The 17672-nt window shown below is 50.3% G+C and overlaps 1 protein-coding gene across 3 annotated transcripts in view; it reads left to right on the top strand.

Annotated features, from left to right (window-relative positions):
* TTC7A (tetratricopeptide repeat domain 7A) overlaps positions 1-17672 on the top strand; it is a 114171-nt gene that overhangs the window by 9374 nt on the left and 87125 nt on the right. For all 3 annotated transcript variants that reach the window (XM_080812715.1, XM_080812714.1, XM_080812716.1), the window contains exon 3: positions 5285-5453. In XM_080812715.1, the coding sequence (XP_080668841.1) occupies positions 5285-5453 (169 nt within the window). The remainder of the gene's footprint in view (positions 1-5284; positions 5454-17672) is intronic.

Here is a 17672-nt window from a genome sequence, read left to right as displayed (position 1 = left end):
AGCGAGCCCAAGGGGGACAAGCAGGCTGTCCACTGAGCAGGGAGCCTGACTCAGGGCTTGATCCCAGGGTCCCAGGATCATGACCTGAGCCAAAGGCGGTTGCTTGACTAAGCCACCCAGGCACCCTATTTTTGCCTTTTTTAATGTGATTAGAAAATTTTACTAGGAAAACTTAAATTTTACATGTGGTTTATGTTACAGTTCTATTATACAGTGCTTGGTTGAGCTAGTATGTGCCTGGTCCTTTGGGCTCTTTGGGGGTTCCAGGGAAATAAGACCTCAGTGAGCCCATGATTTGGTTGGAAACAGGCAAACATGTGAAGCTGGCTAGCGACAGAAGAGCTCAATAACAGGGCAAGCCCGTTTAAGTCTATGTGAATTTATTGAGCACCTACTGTATAAAAGGCACCAAGGGAAGTATCGTCATCTCTCTCCAGACTTTTGCTGCTTCAAGCACGGTCCAACCACCTGTGGTATGGGTATCATCCAGGGAATGCAAAATCTGGGTCAGAATCCTTGTGTTAACAAGCTCTCCTGGCGATTTCCTGTGTACATTAAAGTCTGAGACTGGTCTGGATTACAGTGTATTCTGAGCTGTAATAGAGGTATGGGTACATCATTAGAGACCCAGAGAGGACATGATTTTTCAAGAGATGTTCCAGAGTAATAGATTAATCGACTTAAACATTTATGGTGGGACACCCGGGTGGCTCAATCACTTAGGCATCTGCCTTCAGTTCAGGGTCATGATCCCAGGGTCCTGGGATTGAGTCCTGTATCCGGCTCCTTGCTCCGCGGAGAGTCTGCTTCTCCCTTTGTGGGCTGCTCCTTCTGCTTGTGCTCACGCTCTCTCTTTCTGTCTCTCTGACAAGTAAATAAAATCTTTTTAAAAAAAGACACTTATGGTGACTGAGGGCACAAGGCATTGTACTCTGAGGGTGCTAAAGATGAACCCAGTGTGGAGCCTGCCCTCAGGGAGGTTGCAGGTTTACTGGAAAATAAGTCCTCTTGGCAGATTGTCCTGGGTGGACTGTGACACATGCCACAGGAGTAGTGTACGTGAGGGGCAAGTTCGAGGGGGTGCCGCTTAGGGTGAGGTGGGGGGTCAACCCAGGGTGATGTTAGGACTAGAATTGGACTCTTGTGGTTGGTGGGGAGACGGTGGCTGGACCTTGAAGGTTGCGGGAGGGTTCTGACATGTAGAGATAAGATAGGGCATTCCAAGAAGGAAGCAGTATATCATTTAATGGTTCCTCTTACAAGATTTTCATTAAAGTACATCAATCAGCGGGATCAAAAGGAACAGTGAGAAATTAGGTTATGGAGGTACTTTGGGGCCAGGGAGCAGGGACTGAAATACCAGGCCAAGAAGTGTGGGGCTTTTTCTGTGGTGGAAGTACATGGGGGAGTTTAAGGATATTGCCTTCAGATCCTCAGCAGGGATGACTGTAGGCGTGGGAGGTTTTGTATTGCATTAAATAAACTAGCTCTTTGACCTGGAGAACCTCCCTTGACCTCTTGGGCCCTCCAGTTCCTCATCTGCCAGTCAAAAGAGCTGGACTGGATTAATGGATCCCAACCTTCCTCCCTCCAAAACCCCTTTTAATTTTGTTCCTTTTCCAGACTCTGTTAACTATTTAAATTTTTTTTAAAAGATTTTATTTATTTATTTGTGTGAGAGAGAGAGAGCGAGCAAAAGTAGGCAGAATGGCAGGCAGAGGCAGAGAGAAAAGCAGGCTCCCCGCTGAACAAGGAGCCTGATGTGGGACTCGATCCCAGGATCCTGGGATCATGACCTGAGCTGAAGGCAGTGGTTTAACCGACTGAGCCACCCAGGGATCCCTAAAAATTGTTTTTACAGTAAAACAACTCGGGCTTATTGTTAACAAGTCATTAAATAAGCAAACTGTTTGAATAAGAAATAAAAGTTCTTTGCCAGCCTCAAGGCCACCCCCATCCCCGGAGTTTAGCTCTGGTCACCATTTGGTGTGTGCCGCACACACCTTTCTCTGTGCATTAATGAATACAGATATACACACATCGGGCTTTCTTTTCTTACTAGAGCCGTAGGATCCATTTTTGACCAGAACTTTCACTTGGAGCTCTCCCCATGGCAATACTTCATTCTTTGTGTTGGCTGGATAGCATCTACATATATTATCAGGAAAACCATTTGTATGCCCAATCACGTTTCTAAAGAACAGATTTTACTGTGCTTTCTTAATCAAAGACATGGACAGGCACCAACAGCACTCAGAGAGTCACGGTTATTCAGGCCAAAGCCAAAAACTTGTTGTTGATTAGGCACAATGAAATATCAAAAGTAGTTTGTGGGATTCTCTGTCTTACCCCGAAGGCCAGGGTGTGGCTAGGGGACGGTCTCTTCTGGCAGCAGATGAAGCTCCAGCTGGAGTGCCGAGTATCCTGAGTAGCTCTGTTGAGGTGGGGGGAGAGGTGGGCAGGGTTGGTCCTGAGGCCCATCAGGGCAATTTGGAACCTCCTGCCTGCGATCTCTGAGATCCTGTCTAGCTCACTTCTAACTTTTGCTGTAACTTTGGCTGTTCCCTCCCCCCACCACAGCACCAGGCATCGTACCATCTCATTGGTCCTCTCCGTAACCTGCTGTGGGAGTTACTATTATCCCCATTTTCCAAGGGAAGAAACTGAGACCCAGGAAAGATTAGTCACTCAGCCAACACTTGGCCAGTTCTGCCCAGTAAGGACATTTAAAACCAAACCAAACAAAAAAAACAAATAAAAATGAAAACAAAATAAACAGAAAAACCAACCCAACAACAAGAAAACCACCATCTTTTATCATCATTCCATAAAAGAGAAAACATCTTGACACCAAAAAGCAAGACGGATATGCTTTCAGGATAAAGGGAAGCTCTTTAAGTAGTGTAAATTTGGCATCTGAAGCACTCACTTGGTCCTTAATTTTCCCCCAGCTTGGTGGAAGCTCTGTTGGGAGCTGCCATTGGTCCAGCAGGAACCACTAGGAGCTACACCCTGTCATCACACCCTGAAGTGTGTCCTTCTGAGCTCAGCTGCCCTTCTCCACATTTACAGTGGAGCAGGATAATAATGATAATGACTCGTGCCTGTATTTATCTAACACCTTCCTAAAGAAAAGTTCAAAGCCCTTTTCTGGACTTGGGTTACTCTGCTGCTTTTGGCATTGCTGTGATGGGAGGTGAGGGGTGGGCGTCACTGTCTTGCCCTCACCCATGGTGAAGACAAGCCCGAGCAGTGAGAAAATGGGCCTGTGGCTTGAAACCAATATGGGGAACAGCAGAATCTTTGCCCAGCAAGGGGAGACCATGGGCCACAAGATTCTGGGAGTGCATAATTTGTGACCCTGGTGGAGGGAGTAGGTGGCCTATTTGGGGAGACTAGCAAATGTGCTTGAAAAATTCAGCCTTGGAAGTTAACCCATAGTCAAAGCAGGTCAGGCCTGCAGGGGCTGACAGGGTCCACTTGGCAGAGGCATTATAGGAGTTCAGCAGCAAAAGGAGTTCCCTGGTACCCAGGGAGGCTTCTAGGCCTTAAAAAAAAAAGAAAGAAAGGAAGGAAGGAAGAGGTGGGCCTGAGTAAGCTCCCAAAGGATGAAAGAAGATCTGGATAGACCAAGGGGAAGGGGGAGACTGCTCCAGATAGGGAACTGTGTGAGCAAAGGCAGGGGAAAAATGTGTGTTTACAATGACCAAAACACCAGTGCAGTAGGAGACTTTGGCTTTGCTCTGTTCCATATCTCTTGGTCGCCTTCTGAGAGGGCAGTGGGTGGTTGGGAGTAGTGGAAGCTTTCCTGGGTACTACAGGTTCCCCAAACTCCAATCTCCCAGAAGGAAAAAGGGGTGGCACTTTCCTGCTGGCGATAGAGGCTGGGTTGGGGGCCAGCACTGTATCTCCAAGGAGCTTCGTGGACACAACTGCTGCTGGGGGGTGGGAGCCGTGCCCAGAGTCCGGCCCAAAGGGGCGGTGGGCTGGCTGAGCACAGACATGGAGGCAGAGGTCTGGAGAAGTTGTCACGGAAAGTGGGAGATACTGGAGTAGGACTGGACGCATGCCCAAGGGCCGGACTTTGGGGCAGGGCTGACCAGACCTCCCGGGGCCCGAGGGAGTCCCCAAGAGTCTTTGTGTGGGGTGAAGATTTAGTCATAAGTAGCACTGGAGGAAGGGAAGAAAACAAGTTTGAATTCAAGCACTTGACTGCACTTGAGATGAGAACAGTGGCCCTGTAGACCTTGGCTCTCCTGCCTTCCTGCCCCGCTGCTGATGGGGCCGTTCTCCCTACCCAGGTCCTGCTGTCGTGGCTGTGGCTTCAGCTGCTGGCCCCTTACCTGCACAGCTTCTTTCCATAGCTTTTTACCTCATCGTATATTTGTATAGATAATCATGTAAAGAGAACTCCCCTCCCAGTTATGTGAGCTTCAGGCCCCACAACATTTGGCTGGGTCCCTGATTCCCCGCTTGTGTTGAGGACCAATGCCTGAATTCCTGAGCATTAACCTGGGGCCGATGCCTGTGGGCTTTAGGAGAGAGAAGACCGAGCCCAGTCTGCAGGCTGCCTGGAGTCTGGTTTGGGGCATAAGACATGCACACACATTGGGGCGCCTGAGTGGCTCAGTTGTTAAGTGTCTGTCTTCAGCTCATGTCATGATCCCAGGGTCTTAGGATCAAGCCCCAGCATTGGGCTCTCTGCTCAGTAGGGAGTCTGCTTCTCCATCTCCTACCCCCCAGCCCCTGCTTGTGTTCCCTCTCATGCTGTGTCTCTATCAAATAAATAAATAAAATCTTTAAAAAAATAAAAAAAGGGGCGCCTGGGTGGCTCAGTGGTTTAGCCTCTGCCTTCGGCTCAGGTCATGATCCCAGCGTCCTGGGATTGGGCCCCGCATCGGGCTCTCTGCTCAGTGGGGAGCCTGCTTCCCCCTCTCTCTCTGCCTGCCTCTCTGCCTACTTGTGATCTCTATCTGTCAAATAAATAATAAAAAAAAAAAAAATAAATAAAATAAAAAAAATAAAAAAAGACATGTGCACACACACACACACATGCAACAATTAGGCACTCATGTAAGAATTTCAGTGAGAGCCATAGTGCAGGCATGGGGAACAGGGAACTGTCACATGTGCTGGATGGCCAGTGAGGGCTTCCCGGAGGAGGGGCTTTGGCCAGCTGGCATGGCTCCAAGGGAGGAGGCAGGGGTTCATCCCAGGGTGTGGGGTGGGGCTGGGGCTGGAACTTCGGGGCAGGAACCCACTAAGGGGTCTGTTGCCCTTTCAGCCGCAGTACCTGTGTGAGGCCATGCTGATCCAGGGCAAGCTGCACTACATGGAGGGCTCGTACCGAGATGCCATCAGCATGTATGCACGGGCCGGGATCGATGACATGTCCATGGAGAACAAGCCACTGTATCAGATGCGGCTGCTGGCAGAGGCCTTTGTCATCAAAGGTAGGTGTGGTCCCAGTGGGGGTGCCGTGGCTCCCCACCTCCGTGTTCGGCCCCTTGCAGTCTGGCCCCACGTGCCAGCAGCAGGTGGCCACCATAGGCCATGCAGGTGCCGTGGTGGCTGTTGGCCAGTGGCCAAGATACATAACCCCTAGTAGCACTCGGGCGCTGACCTGCTGGGCGGACACCAGCAGTGACCAGGCATGCCAGGGCGCGCCGGCGGGCGGCAGCCACCAGGCCAGATGTCAGAGGACTCAGGTTCCCACCTTGGCTCTGTCAAGAACCAGTCCCCCACCTGCATATCCCTGGGCAGGTTACCGCTTTGCCTTTCCTGGCTTAGCTGGCATGTGTGTGGAACAGAGTTGTGATGCCTGCCCTCACTGGGGTGCGTGACCAGGAGGCGTCCTCTAGGTCACAAGGTTGAGAGAGCCTTAAATGATGTCCCTTAAACGTTGTCAGGCTGGTGCCGGTGACTGACATTGGCTGCCAGTCGGGTACCCGGTGGTTTAGAGCAGCCTGTCCCTCCTCAGATATTTGTGGGCACCTGTGGAGGGCGCCCAGGGGTGGGCAGGTCAGAGCCAGTTCCCAGAGGGAGGGGTGTTCTAGTGAGATCCCAGGCACACAGGGTCAGTGATGTAGAAATTTCATAATACAGGGGTATGGATGGTGGCCCGCTTGGGACACTATTTGGTGCCCTTGAACTGACCTTGAAGGGGTTACACGTTAGTAAAAGCCTGACCCCAGACCTTGTGCTTCGGGTTCCTCCTTCCCCGGATCTATGAACCCTGGGATTGCAGTGCCCTAAGGGGTGGCCCTTGGTGGCAGTGAAGTGTCCTAGGAGCCCCTCTGCCCAGATTGTTGTCAGGAGTCTAAGATGTTTGGTCATTTCCTTATTTCAGCACCAACCAGTCCCCAGAGAAAAGTCTAGACATGCTTACGGCCATAGGGGGATTGGGTGTCTGAGATGGTAGAGTGTTTGCCACCTTCTCTGTTTTAGGCAGGGAGATTCTTTCCATCTTACACATGGGGAAACTGAGGCCTAGAGAGGATACATACCATGCCCAGAACTGCCCAGAGATTTGTACTGGAACCTCCCCACTGTCTCCTTAGGATCCCAGGGATTGACTGACATCTGGGCAGGGCATGGCCTACTTTGACCCTGGCTTTTGCTGGAGGGCTGTTTTTCACCCCCGGGTCCCTTTCCCTTTGGAGAGACTGTTCACATCATGGCAGGAAGTCTGCCGAGATTGTCACCTTGGACGGACGCAGCACCAGTGTGCGGGAGGGCAGGTGACATGTGGGATGACCCATTAGGTGGGGTCTTCTCCCTGTGTTCTCTCGTCCCTTTTTCTGTGCCCTAGCATAGGCCAGTAATGGGGACTTGCTACATTTAGCATTAGGGACTTTTGGGCCTCTTGAAAACCACTCTGCCGTGGACTCCCCAAACCTAACACCCTTCCGTGGGGGCCCTTTCCAGCACTTTCTCCTGTAGACTTGGCTCTACCTACTGCTCCCCATTTCCTGCTCTCTACTCTTTCCAGCACGCCTCCAGCTTCTTGGGGGAACACAGTCCTGGTGCTCAGAGGTCCTGCAGGGGAGGTAAGGAGCCAAGAGCCGCCGGCGTGGGCTGCTTGGTCTTGGCCTGTGCTAGCTCCCCACCTCTCACTGACTGCTTGTGGCCTCCCACTTGCCTGCCTCCTCTCTGCTCCTCCTCCCTGTCCTGTTGCGGCAACTGCGCCCTGCTGCTTGGCATGCTGAGTCTGACCTGACCCTGTGTGTGCTTGAGATCATGCATGTGGCCTCCAGGGTGAGCAGGATGTTGATTATCCTGGGTTCCGGGGGACCTTGTGGGTTTCCCCGTGCAGAGAGTAGGGGATGGGGGTGGCGGGTCATGGGGTTGTCTTAATCTCCCGCAGACAGGGTGGCTCCAACAGCAGAGATTTATTTCTCAGAGTTCTGGAGGCTGGGAAGTCCCAGATCAAGGTCCCAGCAGGTTCGGTGTCTATGAGGGCCCTCTGCGTGGGTTGCATATGGCCACCTTCTTGCTGTGCCCTCACATGGCCTTTCCTCCATCTCTCTGTCCTCTTCATATAAAGCCACTAATCCTATCCCTCTCATGACCTCATCTAAACCTAATTACCTCCCAAAGGCACCATCTCCAGAGACCATCGCATTGGGGTTTTGGGCTACATACAACATGGGAGCTGGGGGGAGACACAAGCATTCAGTCCATCGAAAGGATGGTGATGGCAGAAGGCCACAGGACTCACAGAATAATAATAGTTACAAATCCCTCCCTCCGTGCCAAGTACGCCCTTCCCTCACTGAATCCGTACAGTAACCCCGAAGAGGTGGTGTTCTTTTCATTCCCTTGTTACAGACAAGGGGTTATGGTCGACAAGGTGAAGGGACTCATGGGTTTCCCTGGAAATGGCAGAGCTGGGATTGATCGAACCTGGGCAGCCAGAGCTCAGAGATGGCCCGTGGGAGGGCTGCTCAGACTCCTGGACGGAGGCAATCTAGGCCCATCCCTCATGTTACAGACATGCAAGCGAGGCTCATGGGAGTGGAGCGACTTACCCAGGACAGCCCTCAGCTTGTGTTTGAACTAGAATGCTCCCCCCTGAGGCAGCCTCGTGGCTGCCAGCAGTGCCTCAGGCTCTGTCCATCTCCAGGTGGCCTCCTCCAGGAGCCTGCCAGGCCAGGCCGTTACGCCACAGCTCCTTTACCATTTTGTGCTGGGCTCTGCTTCGTGGTTCCACCTTGGTACCGTCCAGTGGGGCAGAGGGTTTTCTCAGTACACCTGGCTGGAGGGAGGAGGATGAGGCTGTGTGTCACGGGGGAGTCTGAACTGGCCAGGCCCGGAGGCTCAGTGGGGGCACAGTGTGTGGTAACTCCAGTGTGGAGCTCCTGTTCTTATTAGGGGATTCAGGAGCAGGCTCAGGGCCCAAAAGGCATAAAAATTCATGCAACTCACCCACTTTCTCCTTCATGGCAGAGGGACCTGGCAACGTGTCCTTCTGAGGCATCACTCCTAAGGACTAGGCCTTAGTCTGAAGTCAGGGGGATGTGTGTTAGACCAGAAGATGCTTTCTGATTCTCAGGGAGGGCCCTAGACACCAACAGAGGCGCTTGAGAGAAGGGGCACTGGCGGCAGGCTTGGGTTTCTCCTACCTGGAATGCAGAAATGGCACCTGCGCAGGTGTGTGTATTGCCTGGGGCTTCCACGACCCTCCAGCTTCCATGAGGGGTTTCATCCGAGTCTCTACTCTCTGAGGTGGGAGGCAGTTGTTATTCCCACGTTATGGATGAAGAAACTGAGGACTCTCCAAGGTGATGCAACCTACAAGTAGCAGAGCTTAGATTGATGGCCAGGTGGTTGTCTCTCTCACACTTGTGTCCTGCCTGTGACAAAGGAGCCTCCCTGGGGGGCAGATTACAGTTACTGTGGAGATGGGTTCGCGTAGACAAGGAGAGTACAGATGACACAGAAGCCCCGACAAAGGAGAGGTTCCCCGCAGTTCCTGCAGAAGCCAGGGACCAGCCAGGAGGGACGATGTCTATGGGCACCGTCCTTCTGTCCCCGATGGTGGCCCAGAAGAGGGCCTACCGGGCCTTGGTTAGATGGGGGGCTTCTTCTGGCCTCCATTAGCCCTCTGTTGACTAGGAGCCGCAGCCCCCAGTGAAGTCTGGAACCACTGTCCCCTGGGTCCACTTAGTGTGAAAGCAGCCTGGGGCGGTGGTGTTGCTGGGCGAGCTGGTCGGAAAACTTCCTTTTCTGTGTCGACATCAGTCACCGTGGACTGGAGTGGCAAATGTGCTGCTCTCCCACCCTGTTCCCCAGGCCCTGCGGTGGCCCCCTTGTGACTTCTGCCAGCCCCCCATCTCCTGACTGAGCATGTCAGACCAGGGGAAAGGCTTGGAAAGGCAATATTCGAGCCCATTCCAAGTACATGTGATAGGTATTTATTTTATTTTTAAGGTTTATTTATTTATTAGAGAGAGAGCGAGAGTGAGTGCAGGATGGAGGAGAGGTGGGGCGGGGGTGGCGAAAGAAACTTTCGGGGACTCTATGCTGAGCGCGGAGCCCGACTCAGGGCTCAGTCTCATGACCCTGAGATCACAACCTGAGGCAAAATCGTGAGTGAGATGCTTAACCCACTGTGCCACCAGGTGCCCCAGTAGATACCTGTTTTTTATGGTGTTGCCCCTCCACCATCTTGGTTTGTTTTGGGGGAATGTCTTCCATTTACTTTGGATTTACTTTGGTTAAAAAGCAATCAAGAATAATTTGGTTTTGAGGCCCTTCTCAAAAGGTCTGTCCGCAGTGCCGCCCACCCTTGTGAAGCCCTTGGCAGAGCCTGCTTGTGTGATTCTGTGTGCTCATGGCCCCCAGCCCCGCTGAACTTGAAGCCCCTGGGGGACAGGTGGTCATTTCTTCTGCACCCCCAGTCTTCTCTCCCTCTTCTCCCTTCCTGGAGCCATTCATGCTCCAGCTGAATGAGTTCGGCTCCTGGTGTCCCACGTGATCTACAGACTTCTGCCCCTTCACCTTTCCTTGAGCTGCTGCTCAAGCCCAACAGTCCCCTTCTTTATTGACCGTGCACAGAGCTAGCCCTAGGACTCGTGCAGGCACAGTTTGGGTCCCTCTCCACCAGCAGGCTCCCTGCGGTCATAGCTGCAAACTGTAGCATTCTCTTCCTCCTTGAAGCTCATTCGGACCTTGACCGGGTCTCCCCAGTTCAAAGTCAGTATGTTCCTCCTGCCAGGCATCTGGCCTCTGATCGTTGTACCCCTCCTGATCCCTGGCCCACGTCTTCCTGGAGAAAGTGAAATTTGTAGTGACTTCAGCCTGCACCTGCCAGGGATGCCCGGATGAACAGTTAGGGTCCCTTCCCTTGAAGGGAGTGGCAGTCAGGTGAGCAAAGTCTGCTGCTGGTGTGATGTGGCTCTGGGGGAAGCAGCTGCATTGGAGGAGGAGCTAAGCATGTGGGAGCTATGGCCAGACTGATGAGTCACAAGCTCTAACTGGTGCCACTCTTTCCTGTCCAGTCCCCGAATAGACAGACCGATCATAGCGTCAGTGGAGTCTACCACTTGGAAAAAATCAGGAAACGGAAACACTCCAGAGGTGGCTAGTCTGTAGCTTATCTCTGCGGCCTGCTGGGGGCAGGGCAATGAACTTCCTGGCTGGCCATGGTGCACCAGCCATGGGGCTGCCCCCACTTCTGTTCTATGGGGAGCTCTGCCTTGACACCTGAGAGGGGCATTTGCAAAGTGCAGCTCCTCAGCAGCCCACTTCCAAATGGGGGTAACATGCCTGGGATTGCCTTAAGAGTTGAGTTGCGTGGTCTGAGGCCTTGTTTTCCAGGTTTGGGTTTGGTCTGGCTCTGATGCTCTCCAGAACAACCTAGGAAAAACCTTTGGACATTTGGCATCAGTTCATCTCTGTGGATAAGAAACTAGTACCAAAGGTTTTATTGACACAAAACCGTTGGCTCTAGATCCAGACCTAGAGGTTTCTGTCTCTGCAGCAGGCCTCAGGGCCCCTCTCAGCCCCCAGCCCTCAGTTTTAGTGGGCAAACAGTGGGCTGGGCTGGGGGTGCTCACGCCTCTTGCCGTCAAGCTGCATTTAGCCCTGTAACATGGGAGTCACAGCACAGGGTCCTTGTGAGATCCCGGGGGATCAGGGCTTTCCCAGGCCCCAGCCTTAGCTCTCCATAGGATCTGGTCTTCCTGTCTCTTATGGTGTACCTTCAGCAGGAGCAGAGAATTTCCAACCCTCAGGTGCCAGGCTGGCTCACTCAGTTAAGTGTCCAACTCTTACAACAGCTCAGGTCTGGATCTCAGGGTTGTAAGTTCAAGCCCTGTGTTGGACTCCATGCTGGGCATGGAGCCTACTTAAAAAAAGAGAGAGAATTTCCGACCCTGATTATTTGACTTGACCCTCAGCCACCTCGGATTATTGTCCACAAGCAAGACAGGCCCCTGAACAATGCTGTATTATCCAGAGGGATTGCCAGGAGTGAAGCTTGCCCTTTTTGTAGGCCTCACTGTGGACCCTAAGAAGTATCTAACGTATCCTAATATCCTGAACTGTTCTTCCAGATGCCCTAAAGCTTCAGCCTTCACCTCAAGATAAAATAGGCTGCATTTCAACAGGCATTACTGCCACTGTGTATCTAGAATCCCAGTTTCTTAGTTGGGAGATGGTAATTCCTCACTCATATCTGATCTTAACTCAGCCAGTCTTGCACTTCAGAAATTGTCCCTTCTGACATCATGCTTCTGGGGATCAATTTTCTTATAATCAGACTTAGTGTTATAGAAATGCTACTCCAGCTAGCTGGAAAAGCAACAAGAAAAAGGAGGAAGGCACTGGAAATGAATGCACCCATGTAAATAGAAAGTCAAGCTGGATAGTCGGGCATCAGGCATAGCTGGATCCAGGGGCTCCTTGTGTTGATGTCTTTCTCAGCAGCTCCAGGTTTACATGGTTCTGTGCATAGCACTTAGAATGGCAGGAGGAGAGAGTGCCTCATTAACCCGGCTTAGTCTCATCTAGGTTTCGGAGTTGATGCCAGAGGTGGGATTTCTCCATCTGAATCTTATGCACTGAGTTGCAGGAATGGTTCCTCAAAGGAAAATCAGGTGCTGTTACCAAAGTAGGTGAAAGGTATGGAAGGCAGAATCCCAGAGCTCAGGCAGCTCAAGTTACTCCAGTAGTGACCAGGTCAGCACTTGAACTCAGGCTCTGTCTGACTCCAGCATTTGGGGTCATCCCTGATGCCCCCAAAAGCATTTGTTGGATTGAACCACTCTGTTGCAGAGGGAAGTGAATGAGCCCTAGCTGGTTGTTAGGCTTTTCCAGGTTGGCTTGGAGGTGAACCTGAACTTAAGGAGGAATCACGTGCAGTTGAATAGAAGAAGTGCCTTCCAGATAAAGGAAAACTCCGAAGAGAAGGCCCAGGAGAAATGGGGGTGACTTGTTGGTGGGTGGCTGTGGGACTGGCTGGGAAATGAGGGGGCATTGAGAGCCTTGCAGTAAAGCTCAGGGTGTCTCTTTGCTGGTGTTCTAGAAGTTTGGCCCTAGGTAGCCGTGCATTGATGGGCAGGCAAGAGCTTCAGGGCCTGCACCCTGAAGGCACCTCCAGCTCTCCTGGCTCAGCCCTACAAGCCACGCTGTCATTGTTCACCTCTCAGAAGGCTGTTCCTGGCAAATGGCTGCCTCTCCTCTCGGGCCTGTGTCACTTCTGTTTCTGGGTCGCTAGCTCGGTGTGGTAACGTGAGGGAGGAATGACCCCTCATTTCTCCGGCGATGAGCCCTGCCCTTTTTTTTTTGTCTTGCTTCCCAACCCAGCACCAGGGAGGCCACAGTCCATGCTCTGGACAGGCTTGCCACCAGCTGACAGGTGGAAGATGGGGCTTCCTGTGGAGAAAAATGGCCTCGGTTCTCCCCTAAATACCACAGCTAGGTGCTAAATGGTGAAGGTGCTGTGGGAAGTAAAAATGTAAAAAAAAAAAAAAAAGCAAAACAAAACAAAACAAAACAAAAACAAAACTATTTAGCAGCTTTGAGAATGATGACCCGCAAATTCTCTTCTCCTCACTCCTTGAGTTTTTTTTGTTTTTCTGTTCTCTTTCAGTCAGTGCAACCCCAAGCTATTCTCCTCCCACCTGGGAACTTGTGGCTTATTGAAACCTTTGAAAATAAAGACACCAGGCTGCTCCTAGGGGCAGAACATAGTGGCATATTTGGTTTGGATTTTTTTTTTTTTAGTCCTGGTATGGCAGGAATTAGCTGTTGATTTTGGCTTCCTTTGCAAAGGGGCGTGGGTTGCTGGCCTTGTGGGGAAGCGGGTCAGGACTCTGGGTGCTGCTGCCCTGCCCCCACACCGCAGTCCTGGGAGCCAGGGCCTGGCCTCCAGAGGGAGAGAAACCAGTGGAGGGGAATGCTGCTGGGGCATCTCAGAAGGGACTAGGCGTGTTCTATGTACATGCACCTGGCCTTTGCCTGAGTGCCTTCCTGGGGGGTGTGGAGTGCTGCTAGGCTTTGAGGGAGGCAGTTGAGGCCCCAGTACTGACCTAAGGGCCCATCCCCTAGCAGGGTGGACGGCTATAACTCAGCCATCAGATATGCACGTGAAAGGTGGGCCTCCAGGGTCTGGCCAGAGACTTTGGGAACCGCTGGGGTCACAGCAGGTAGCGGGGGAGACAGGGAGTCTGGGCCAAGATAGCAGATAGTGTTGAAACCAGAAGACCTGGATCTAGTGTGGACTCTAGTACTTTTAACGGGGGATGTTGAAAGGAGTCTCTCTTCCTCGAATTAGAGGTTTCATTTGTCATTCCAGAGAAGGACCAAATCCCTCCCAGAGAGGTCACTATGAGCCTCACTTAACATTCTCAGAGAGCATGTGTGTCCTCATCTATATAATACCATCAGATTTCAATTTCACCATCCCCCATGAGGTGGGCGTTGGTAGTAATCCCATTTTGTGTTTCAGGAAACCGAGACTTAGGTCTCTATACACATTTTGGGTATGTACTTCCAGTCTTTTTTCCTGTAGGTTTATATGTGTTTTTCTGTTTGTTTGTTTTTTGTTTTTTGTAAAACAAAAATAAGTTCATACAATCATATTTTATAATCTCTAAAGTGAGTATTTTATAAACCATTTTCCAATACATGTCTATGGTTGCTGTTTAAAGCTTCATAGTATCTCATTGTAAGAATCTCTTGTAGTTTAGCAAGCTTGTTCCCTGTTACCAGACCTGTAGGTTAAATCTCATCTTTTTGCTGTTATAAGCAGTGCTGCCATAGATATCTTTGAAACCAAATTTTTGCATATGCCATTGATTTTTTTTTTTTTTTTTAGTGATAAATTCCTAGAAGTAAATTATTGGATCAAAGCATGAATATTTTTTTTTGGAGGCACATGGAGTCAAATTGTCCACTTTCCCTTTTTTTTTTCATTTTTTTAAATTGGTAAAATATTCAGACACATACAAAGATGTTCAGCATCACTGATCATCAGGGAAATGCAAATCAAAACCACAATGAGATAGCACCTCACACCCGTCTGAATGGCTAAAATTAACAACGCAAGAAACAACAGGTGTTGGCGAGGACGTGGAGAAGAAGGAACCTTCTTACACTGTGGGTGAGAATGCACACTGATGGAAAAACAGTGTGGAAAACAGTATGGAGGTTAAAAGTTAAAAACAGAATTACCCTGTGATCCAGTAACTGCACTACTGGGTGTTTACGCAGAAGATACAAAAACACTAATTCAAAGATATAGGCACCCCTATATTTATAACAGGTTTATTTACAATAGCCAAGATATGGAGAAGCCCAAGTGCGCACTGATTGATGAACGGCTAAAGAAGACGTGGTAAACAGGTACAATGGGATGTCAGCATAAAAAAGAATGAAATCTTGCTATTTGCAACAACATAGGTAGAGCTAGAACATGATGCCAAGCAAAATAAATCAGTCCAGTGCAGTATGCTTGCACTCATACATGGAATTTAAAAAACAAAAAAGAATGAGAAAAGGGGGGGAAAAGGGAGAGACAAACCAAGAAACAGACTCTTAACTATAGAGAACAAACTGATGGTTACGGGAGAGGAGAGGGTGGGAGGGTTGGGGGAAATAGGTGAGGGGGGAGTAAGGAGTGTGTTTGTCTTGATGAGCACTGGGTGATGCATGGGAGTGTTGAATCACTCTATCGTACACCTGAAACTAATAGAACCCTGTAGGTTAACACTGTAGGTTAAAACATTGGTAAAATAGCTATAACATAAATTAAGCATCTTAATTACTTTTTAAAGATTTTATTTTTAACTGTGGTCAAATACACGAAACATAAAATTCGCGATCAGGACCACGTCTGAGCGGACATACAACTCAGTGGTGTTACAGACATTCACGTTGTGCAGCCAATCTCCAGAACTCTTTATGTTGCAAAACCCCAGCTCTGTACGCACCGAACATTGCCTCATTTGCCCTTACGGGCAGCCCCTGACAACTTCTCTTCTCCTTTCTGTCTCCATGAAGTGGCTCCTTTAGGTTCCCCAGGAAAGTAGACTCATATACTATTATCTTTTGGTGACTGGCCTATTTCACTTAGCATAATGGCCTTAAGGTTTATGTATGTGGCATACGCTATGTCTTTTTGAAGGCTCAGTGATAGTCCATTGTACACACGTATCCCATTTTCTTTATCCATCCATCCCATCAGTGGATTCTTGGGATGTTTCTGCCTTTAGCCTGTTGTGACTAATGCTGCCGTGAACATGGGTTTACAAATACCTCTTTGAGACACTCCTTTCGGTTCTTTTGGATCTAAACCCAGACGCGGAATTGCTGGGTTCATAAGGTAATTCTGTTTGTAATTTTTTGAGGAACTGTCACTGTTTGCCACAGCGGCGGTACCATTTTGCATTCCCACAATGGCCCGCTTCTGAGTATGATTTTTAAGGGTTTTTCCTTACCTGCCATGAGGCTTCCTCCCTGAGGGCTGAAGCAATCACTTGCCTTTCTTCCTCTCCCTCCCCGCCACCCAGGTACCTAACTCTGGGCTTAGCCTTCTGTGGGTGCCTTGTGCCCTTGGACCAACTGGATAGGAGGGAGGGAGGGGTCCACCCAACTGGAAAGTTCCATTGCAGAGGAAATGTTGTGCTCTCCACCTCTGCATCTAGGGCCCAGGGCTCCAAGGGCGGAGCTTCTTGGAAAGACGCCCATCTGGGATGTAATGAGTCATCTTAGCCTGAAGAGGCGGGGACCAGCCTGGGTGTTGAGCCCAGGGCTAAACCAGATCAGCTTGCCTCCAAACCAAGAGTCCCGACTTAACGACTTAACGTAAAAGCAAGCACTCTTCTTGAAAGGGGCCCTCCCTTGGCTTGTAGAGCTGAGTGTTTTCACAGAAAGGCCCCTTTGCCAGTGGGACTTGAGAGGCAGTGCCCTGGGATTCCTGGCAGCTCCTGGCTTCCTGCCACTCACAGGGCTGTGTGACAACCACCAGGGTCCTTTGGGCGCTCGGCTCAGAAACGGCACATCTTGTCTGGGATCTAGTGTTGTGGTTTGGCCACCTGTGTGGAAAGGCTCGGGGGCAGAGGGTGAAGGGATCAACCAAAGGCCTGGAGTCCCCTTGTGGGTTTCCCATCAGATATTTGTGGATAGGAAAATGGACCTTCGTGGGAGTGAAAAAAGCAAATGTAAGGTCAAGAAGCTCCTTTTTATGGGCAAAACTGGATGATTAGGCTGTGACCCTCATTAGGAAAAGCCATTGCCAGCTCCAGGAAGCTGTTTGGTCTCGTGTATATTGGAGATCATTTCACAGGGGACCACCTTAGTGACCATAGCTCTCGTAGTTAAGTCTTTTCGTTCTCTGTTCTCACAACTGCTTCCTTCGGAGAAGGCATCCTATCCATTATTTTTGATAAATTTTCATCGAGGTACGCTGATCTTAGGTATATAATTTGGTGAGTTGGACAGGTGTAATTACCCAGGTAACCAGTACCCCAGTAAAGACAAAGAACATTGCCATCACCCCAGAAGTTTCCCACAGGCCCTTTTCCAGTTCTCTTTCTACCCCCAGCCTCAGTGCCCCCAGCAATGACTGGTGATTGGTTGGTTTCTATTACTACAGATTATAATTTTGCCCTTTCTTGAACACACATGGACTTTTTCGATATCTGGCATCTTCTGCGCAACCTGATTTCTTGGAGATTGATCCATGTTGTATGTATATCAAGAGTTTGTCCTTTAGTTTATGTCTGAGTGGTGTTCCGTTGTATACATATGCCACAGTTTGTTTATGAATTCAGCAAAAACCATTTTCTAAGTGGAGCAGGAGAAAGCCCGTGGGCTCTCTCCTCCAAGTAAGTGAATGGGTGCCTTCACCCACTCACCAGTCACCAGGCCCTGCTCTCACTGGGTGCCAAGAGCAATCACAAATGGGCAGAGAGGAATGGTTCCAGGGTGGTAAAAAGGCATACGCAAAGGAGAGGCAGGGACAACATGCTGCTGGTTCTGAGGTCAGGAGGCGTAAGAAGGCTTCAGAGAGGAGAGGTTTCGCAGTGAGTGTTCCAGGAGGATGGGACTGAGAATTTCCAGCGAAGCATGGCGGAGAGGCCCCTGCTGAGTGCGGAGGGAACAAATAAAGTGATAGCCAGTGATGCCCGTCAGGAAGATGTCCCTTAGTTCAGCACTTTGCAGTG

The sequence above is a fragment of the Martes martes genome, assembly GCF_963455335.1.
Source record: "Martes martes genome assembly, chromosome: 9".
NCBI lineage: Eukaryota > Metazoa > Chordata > Mammalia > Carnivora > Mustelidae > Martes > Martes martes.
This window is presented reverse-complemented; position numbering and strand designations above follow the sequence as displayed.